Source organism: Belonocnema kinseyi, chromosome 3, assembly GCF_010883055.1.
Source record: "Belonocnema kinseyi isolate 2016_QV_RU_SX_M_011 chromosome 3, B_treatae_v1, whole genome shotgun sequence".
Taxonomy (NCBI): Eukaryota; Metazoa; Arthropoda; class Insecta; order Hymenoptera; family Cynipidae; genus Belonocnema; species Belonocnema kinseyi.
In genome coordinates, this window is record NC_046659.1 from 61,431,424 (window position 1) to 61,440,843 (window position 9,420).

A 9,420-nucleotide genomic window follows, 5' to 3' on the forward strand; every position below is an offset into this window, starting at 1 on the left:
CGCCAATTAGCACAAATGGTAAGTTCCGACAGTGCCTACAAGTGTGCCTACTGGCCGCTAGATGGCAATACCGGTTTCATATGTATACACCTGGTAGTATGTCAGCTTTTTAACCTTAAAGTTATCTAATTTTTAAAATTTTCACTTTTGAACATATGCAATCTTTATTTTAGAGCTGTCAAGTTTAGATTTTTGTAACTATATATAAAATATTTACAAACTTGAGATTTAAATTTGAATCTCCAATTTGTAAATATTTTATATATAACAACTGGAAAAGGTCTCTAGAATTTTCATTAAATGATGATTTTATTTCCAGGACGGTGATTTCTTGGTTCGAGAATCGCAAGGATCGCCGGGTCAATACGTATTAACTGGCATGAATAATGGCACACCGAAACATTTATTGTTGATAGATCCTGAAGGAGTTGTAAGCAGTCTTCCAATTAAAATTGCTATGTAGTGTTTTCTGGCAAGATTACGACATCCGTGGCGACAAAGGTTTAATGTGGATACCTATAGGATTTTTAGCGACAAACATGAATATGAACGTTTTAAGTCGATATCTCGAATAGTTTTCGATTTATCGATTTTTTAAACTTTTTTTTTTAATGTATACATAATTTCTTAAGTTCATTCCGAAAGACGATTTTTGTACAAGAAAAGTAGTTTTAATGTGGATTCCTATAAGGGAAAAGGGGCAGGGGTATGATCTTATATTATTTCTATGAACAGTCACAGGGGTGCCTTGCCGCTCCCCACGGGGCGTTGGAAAAGGGACAGAGGTGTGACCTTACATTATTTCTATGAACAGTCACAGGGGTGCCTTCCCGCCCCCCACGAAACATTGGAAAAGGGGCTGGGGTGTGATCTTACATTATTTCTGTGACCTCTCACAGGGGTGCCTTCAATATTTCGAATGCTTTTAGAGATATCGATTTAAAAATTTGCAGATACATATTTCTCGCAAAAAATCAAATTGAAATTCATATTCAGAAATTATGTTTTATAAACAAAAAAGTCAATAATTTTAACATAAAAAATCGATGTATCGAAAACTATTCGATATATCGATTTAAAACTTTCAGATTCGTGTGTCTAGCAAAAAATCCTATAAGAATTCACAATAAAACTTTGTCGCCACGGGTATCGTAATCTCCTCTGTTTTCTTACATTTCTAATAAAAATAATGTAAAATCCACATGATATTTAAATGTTGTTTACAGGTACGCACAAAGGATCGCGTGTTCGATAGCGTAAGTCATTTGGTAAATCACCACTGTGACAATACTTTACCAATTATATCCGCAGACAGTGCTTTGGTACTTCGGTATCCCGTCCCTAGACGCACGGCATTTTAGACTTCATCCGGATAAAAATAATAGAGTTTTTCCAGAATTTTTACAAGAACCATATTATATGTCTGTTTCAAAGAAGAAGAAATAACTGTTTTTATTCCATTTCTAGATTTATTCAATTTTCATAAACACAGGAACATCTTCTGTAGAAATAGCATTTCATACGTAACATGTATCTAACTTAAATTAACTAGGAAACAATTTCAGAAATATTGGTAGATTTTGCAAAACAGAATCTCGAACATTTTATTATCTATTTTTATTTTTTAATGTATTTTTATATGTGTTTTTATGTATTATAAATTGATCGAATTGTTAGATATGATTTTTTAGTTGTTCATATACTCAAATCTTATATATCTTACATGCGAAAAATTAAATATATTTTGAAAATTTGTACATTGTATTTTAGACAGTGGGTGAAAGATATTTTTGAACAACTCACGCTCGCTTTGAATCCTAAATTTTATCGCAATCAAAAAAATTACATTCCTGTGTTAAATTTATGTAAAAAATATGCCTATCAATTGTCAATTCGACTTATGCGATTACAAATATGCGTGATTAAGTTTTATAGATGTTTTGACATATATTTTCGTAGTAAGATTCATATATTTAACTCAAAAATAATTGCTTTATTGAATTGTATTTGTCAAGAAGTACATGATGGAAGAAACATGCAGTGTCCTGCCTTTTTTATAATCTCAGAAAACCAAAATTATCTCTCTCAGTATTGAAACCTCACATTGGGACTACCTATAAAAATGTATGAATAACAATATCCAATTCAATAAAATCTTTCAATTTGATGGTCATTTTATTTAATTATTTACGCTGAACCTTTTATATAAATCATTAACATATATTTCCTTATGTTAGTAGGAAAATATTTGATCTATTTACAATTTCGAATCTGTCATTTTGATTACAATGCAAATTGTAAGCTACAATTATCTCTGCCTTTTCTTATAATAACTTAATATCTCTACATACTTTTATACATTAAATCCCGTTCGTTTCACAAGGATGAAATAGTACAGTGAACCCTAGAGATAGGGCCCCCTGATATAGTCCTTTCGAGAATTCACGCCGCGCCGCAAGTAGGAGTAAAAGGAGTTGCGCGGGGTGAACGACGGTCACTCAGCCGTAAACAAACAAAAACGTTTTCTACGAAACGGCCCTCTATCTGGGTAAGTCCCCACCAAGGGCAGCCCCAAAATCAGCCCAGTCTCAGAGTTTCACTTTATATTGTGTGGCAAGGACGACGTTGGTCAACCCTGCACAATATTTTTGTCAAAATGCACGATAAACTTTCTTTCTTTGTGGCTTCTTGATTCAGATAGCCATATTCTAATAAAAATCATTAATTTTAAATATTCCGTCGTATCCTCCAGGTGAACGCATAAGCATCAACTAATTTTTAGGTCAAGCACTTCCGTAATATTCGCCTGTTTTGGTGCAATTCATGCGAACAGAGATCCACTTAAATACGTCCCAATGGCAGCCGTCTGCTCAAATTCAAGACGAGGAAGTGAAACGAGGGGAGGGACCGCCAATGCAGGACATTGCCTGGTTCGAATTTACAATAATAAACTTTCATTCCCCCCGAAAACACGACCTAGCTGGCCAACCGATTCTACAGTGTGATTAAAGATTAACTCTTAAAGATTTAAGAGCTCCGAAGGCAGACTCGGGAAGACTCGGTTTATGTACCTAATCAACCCAGGTCAGCCCTGTGCGAACAACCGACAGTGATGTAGTAAATGTGTGCTGTCCTTCAGCTTGGCACCACATTCGCAACCCTCAAATATGTTCCAGGCCGTTCTTAAGAATTTGCCTCCGTGAAAACGTGTGAGGTTCATAGTGTCGTGACGAGGTTAATGTACCGTCTCATGAACCCGTAGCCTGAAACCATGGTCTTGGTGACTTGATCGAGATGACAGTAAAATACTAAGTTCGCGAGTCGTTTGTCCTTTCATAGGGCCAGCATAGTGCCGCCCAATGAGCGGAATCGCGTTGGCATGTCTCACGGACGCTTCCCACAAAGTATTGACTAAAGGCTGTCATTGGAAGAGCAGCAGTGTTTCTTGAATCTAACCCCATATCTGACGGTCCCAACCGGAATGAAGAAGCCGCAGCACATAAAACCGGGTCCACCGAGCCATCGGTGAACACACGAGTCGTCCCAAGATATCTCGTGCCAGCAAATTCTTCAAACAGCGTCATCGGAGACGTCATTTCCCTAAAGGCAAAGCCAGCATCAAGGTCAATAACATAACCCTCATCAAAATACGTAGGCCTAACCGTGGTGCTCAAGGCTCTAATGAAGGAAATTCTTCAGGATAAATAAGTGCGGCAAGAATGCTCTCCTCAAGGGCAGAGGCGTTTCCCCGGCCTCCGACATCAAAATTGAGATTGGAGTCGAACTCATACATCCAAAAGACACCCTCAATGAGGTATACTAAACACGCTATAACATCCTCAAAGCTGTTTCACTCGCTCTAAGGAAAAGAGGAGCAACTCTCTCCAGACAGGCCCTGATTAAGCCCTTGTGAACTGTAAATAGAAGGGTAGGAGAAACTCCTCAGTTAACTTTGGAAATGACTCGCATAACGTTGACAACTCTTGAGCATTTAGCAGCTACGTTTTTAAAGGGTGTCGTCCATGTAATAGGCCTTTCGAGCCATTTCATTTGGTTTAGCTTTCATTGCGCATCGGTGGGTCGTTGTTCATTACGTCAAATTTGAATTAAAGATGTTCGAAAAAGAGAAAGAAATTGAGTCAGATCAGATTTCGAAAGCAGAAAATATGATAACGCTAAAAATGAAACGTAGATAAATAAAACGCTCGTTAATTTCTTCCGAAATTGCACTTTCCTCTATAAATTAAAATACTGATTTTAAAGTATTTAATCTCGAAAAACGGTTAGAAGTTCATCTCGAACTTTGGGAAAAGTTCGACGCGATTACTCAATTAGAAGAATATATTGCAGATGCAGACGCGTTTGAACAACCCGATGTAGAGAGACTTTCATTCGAAAATCGATTTCATGCGATCGCCGGTCAATTTAGAAAATATTAAAAATCACATGTCTTTTGCCAATCAGACCAATCAGTCTGTTTCGAATAAGTGTCAAAACGTGTCTCTGTCACACTCTCAGACAGAAAATCCACAATTTCCACCTGCTTCGAATCAGGCTGTGACTGCCTGCGACGGGCTCACAATCGGGATATCAGAATCGAGTGAACGAAACTAATTATAACGAATCCAATCGAGTACAAAACTCAACACATTTTAATGCCAGGTTTGAATTCCCAGAGCTTCAAGTTCCTACTTTCCATGACTGACACGGTAATCCACGGGAACCCTGTTCTTTCTCGTTAAATTCTATGATTTCATTTTTAGAACAGTCGGGGTTTAATTACACAGCCACACAAAAAAAAAATTGTGTGGATCTGGTAACAAGACACACGTATTCCTATGGATTTTGGGGCGCTGAATTCAAATTCGGTATCAAAAATCACCCATCATGTCATGGTTGAGCCGTAACCTCAAAAAATGACGAAAAATCATGCACTGAGGCAAATAAATTTCAAAATAATGCCAGTGATGGAAATTTTCACTTCAAAAACATTTCGACAACTGTGAAGGATCAACCACTGCCGCTATCGACTTATTTAACATAACTTTACCCAACAGAACCTGACCTCACCTAACTTGAATTAACAGAAATTTATTGAACTACACGTAAAGCTCTGGAAGCATATTTTCCCAGTAGAAAATGTGTGCTACATCGAATGGGTCAACTCGAGCCTAACCTACAAATAAATCTAACCTAGCCTAACCTAACCTCACTAAAGACCAAGAAACAAAATGGGTTCCTCACGTCATTTGCAATTCCTGCAGACTTGTGTTGTATCGTCTAAAAAATTTAAACAACGAAAAGTACCGCAAGTACTCTACACCAACCACATGTAAAAACCCCGTTATTGCAAAGGACTTCTACTTATGCATGAATTCCGTCAAAGGGTTTAACGCCAAAAATAAACATAACATTTCGTACATTAATGTGTGCACAGTCACAAGAGCAATTGAAATCAATAAAAATACACGCCAGACTGATTTAAGCGCTTTAGATGATGATAGAATGGAAGTTGAAAGTCAACATCATGGAGATGGTAGTGAAACCAGTGATCGAACAGAAAATATGGTAGTTCTGATGATTCCGATGAAAATGACGAATATGGCGTGCATAAAATGAAATTGAAGGTTCCAATATTAGTGTCGCAACTAGAACTGAATGATTTCATTAGAGATCTTGGATTACCGAAAGGCGGCGCTGAATTTGCCGCTTCATTTCTAAAAAGAAGACTCAAAGGTCATCAAAGAAGAATATAACAATGTTACAAGGCTTCTTGAAAAAGTTAATTACACGAATCACAAATGTCAAATATGTGGTGATCTCAAAATCATAACAATGATATTAGGCCAACAATCGGGTTTCACGAGAGAGCCATGCTTTATATGCCTGTGGAATAGCAGAGATCGAGCCAATCATTACAGCAAAAAACATTGGCCTTTAAGAGATTCATTCAAACCTGGTTCTCATAATATCATCAATCAAAGCCTCGTTGATCCAAAAAATTTTACTACAACCCCTCCACATAAAGCTTGGGCTCATGAAGCAATTTGTCAAGGCGTTAGACAAAGATGGACAATGCTATAAGTATATATCCCTTAAATTCCCTAATGTTTCAGACACTAAATTTAAAGAAGCAGTCTTTGATGGACCACAGATTCGAATATTGACAAGAGATACTAATTTCGTGAGCCACATGACGAAAATTGAAATGGACGCTTGGGAAAGTTTTAAAGCAGCAAACGCAAATTTCCTCGGTAACAAAAAAAGTCCAGACTACGAGAATATTGTTGCGAAAATGATAAGAAACTACAAAAAGTTAGGCTGCTTGATGAATTTAAAACTTCACTTTCTAGATTCCCATCTGGATAAGTTTCGAGAAAATGTTGGTGATTTGAGCGAAGAACAAGGGGAACGTTTTCATCAAGACATAAAAGTGATGGAACAACGATATCAGGGTAGATGGGACGAGGTCATGATGGCTGATTTTTGCTGGATGTTGGAAAGGGCAACGAATGTAGGTCTTAAACATAAGCGTAACCCTTTGCATCGTTCCTTCGAAGAAAAAAGAACACGTTATAGCAGGCAGAAAATAGACTGAAGTAGGTCTATAAATCAATTTAATTGCGATAAAAAGCAAGATAAAATGTAAACAAGAAAGACAGTATAAATATATACCTTAAGTTTGAGAAAAGCAGAGTTTAATGGTTTAATTGTGTTTCATGAGGCTAGGTTAGATTTATTTCTAGGTTAGGCTCGAGTTGACCCATTCGATGTAGCACACATTTGCTACTGGGAAAATATACTTCCAGAGCTTTATGTGTAGTTTAATAAATTTCTGTTAATTCAGGTTAGGTGAGGTCAGGTTCTGTGGGTAAAGTTATGTTAAATAAGTTGATATCAGGCAAGGGTTGATCCTTCACAGTTGTCGACATGTTTTTGAAGTGAAAATTTGGATCACTGGAATTATTTTGAAATTTACTTGTCGCAGTGCATGATTTTTCGTCATTTTTTGAGGCTATGGCTCAACCATTACGTGATGGGTGATTTTTGATACCGAATTTGAATTCAGCGCCCCAAAATCCATAGGAATACGTATCTCTTGTTACCAGATCCGCAAACTTTTTTTTGTGGGGCTGTGTTATCGAAGTTTCCCCTCAGAAGTTTCGTAGACGCCATTATACACTCTTGCATTTCAGCCAAGAAAAACCCGTAGAGAAAAAATCAAACACGAAAGAATCACCTTGATAAAGCATTACTAATGCTTGTGCAAGTTTTCAGCCTCCAACCCAAAGCCAAGTAATTCTCGGTACAGCGATCGTTGATATTTTAGACAACACGGGTCAGTATCGTCCCTGTCGGGCCTTTCTAGATTCATCCCTGCTTAAAATGACGGATAGAACTCAGATAAGAACTGGATGGAAGTTGATTCTTATCTGGCGCTATTGGAATAAGACCCGGGTTTTGTCCCCGGTTTATACCCGGTCCTTGATCGGATTCTATCTAGATTGATATTTTTATCTCCGGCTTCTATATGGCTCTCATCCGGGACCTTCAAGATCTGTATCCGGTTTATAGTCGGGATTGGACCTGGTTTATACCCGGCACATGACTGGGTTCTATCTGGGTTCTATCTGGGATCAGATAACATCTACTGGATTTCTATATGGGTCTTATACGGTTCCTTCAAACTTCTACTCGGTATTTAGATGATGTCTATCCGAAACATACCCGGATCTTGTCCCCGGTTTATACCCGGTCCTTATACGGATTCTATTTGGATTGATATATTTATCTCCGGCTTCTGTATGGCTCTCATCCGGGACCTTCAAGATTTGTATCCGGTTTGTAGTCGGGATTGGACCTGGTTTATACCCGGCACTTGACTGGGTTCTATCTGGGATCAGATAACATCTACCGGATTTCTACATGTGTATTATACCGCGGTGACTTATTCTCTATTAAAAAGGCAGGTTACGAAAAACGTAAAATAGTTTTATTAAATCTAAAATTCTAGCTTAAATACAGTCTATATCGAAGGAGTCTTGAAACTATTGAGAACAGTTCTATAAAATGATAACCGACTTTTCACCACAAAAAAATTAATCTTTTGTCTTATTATATTATTACCATTATATTCTAATATTTGTTCACATGTTTAAGTACACTATTATTTACTATTAGAAAATCACTACACTATTTATAATCGCACGCTATGAAAATCTTTATTCCCCGCGGGTTCGAACTTTACAAGTTTCGCATTCCTAACGCCTAAAGCCTCTCGGCTAACCTAGCTTGAAGTATCAAAAACAAAATTTTAAATATAACATACAGCTGTACAAAGCCGTCTGCAAATTTTTGTGATACATTCTATAAAAAATATTGCTACGCTTATAATGATATATGTACTAAGATTTTAGATTTTAGAAATGTTACAAATTATTATTGTATATTTTGTGTGCGTAAACAAGATTTAAACTAAATCCAAAAATATTCCAAGATATTTTAAAAGATTTTAAAAAATTTAATATGTATTTTCAGAAATTTTTTAAGGGATTTCCACAAATTTCCAAAGATTTCAAAAGATTTAACAGACTTTATAAAATTCAAGAACATTATTTATATTTTAAAATTACTTTAAAAACTTAAAACTCATATAAATCCTACCCACATTAAAAATATCTTGAACTCTTTTAAATATTTCGAAATCTTTTGGAATTTGGAATTTGACAGCAGTCATTTTCCTGTTAAATCCCTTGAAATTCCTGAAAATCTCTTTAAATACATAAAAATATTTTTAAATTACATGAGAATCCTTAAACTCTTTTGAATTGTTTAAAAATAATTTTAAATACTTTGTATTATTTTAAATTCCTTTACCGACTTTTTAAACAGTATGAAATCCATTAAAATGCCACAAAATCCCTTAAAATCAATAAAAATCTCTTGATCTCATAAAAAGTATTTGAAAGTCTTTAAAATCTCTTGAAAAATCTTGTACTTTTTGGAATACTTTTAAAATCTTTTTAAATTCTTCAAAATTACTTGAAATCTTTTGAAATTTATTTAGAAACTTTAATCTTTTTTACTTTAAAAGAATTTTTAAATCCCGTCAAATGATTTGCAAATCCATTAAAATCCTTTTAAACACTTGAAAATATTTTGTACACCAAACTCTCGCTTTCAGTCACGTTTCGCAGATTGCCTTCAAATGGCCTTGGACTGATTTCGGGACGACAGAAACGTAAACAGTGAGGGCCGGCTGACTCGTTTCCAATTGTAATATATATATATATACGAGGGTGGATTGATAAGTTTCCGGCCACCTAAAGTAAGGCCACCACCGTACCTTGATAGTGATAAAGAATGTCACGGTAAGTAACCACAAATTAAATAATCACCATATAAATGATTTGATAAGTT

The 9,420-nt window shown here is 36.0% G+C and overlaps 1 protein-coding gene across 1 annotated transcript in view; it reads left to right on the forward strand.

Annotated features, from left to right (window-relative positions):
- The window catches only part of LOC117169508 (SHC-transforming protein 1), a 17,657-nt gene extending 15,485 nt beyond the window's left edge, over positions 1-2,172 (forward strand). The window contains exons 9-10 of the mRNA XM_033355921.1: positions 320-430; positions 1,227-2,172. Coding sequence (XP_033211812.1) covers positions 320-430; positions 1,227-1,361 — 246 coding nt within the window. The 3' untranslated portion in view covers positions 1,362-2,172. The remainder of the gene's footprint in view (positions 1-319; positions 431-1,226) is intronic.
- The last annotated feature ends 7,248 nt before the right edge of the window (positions 2,173-9,420 follow it).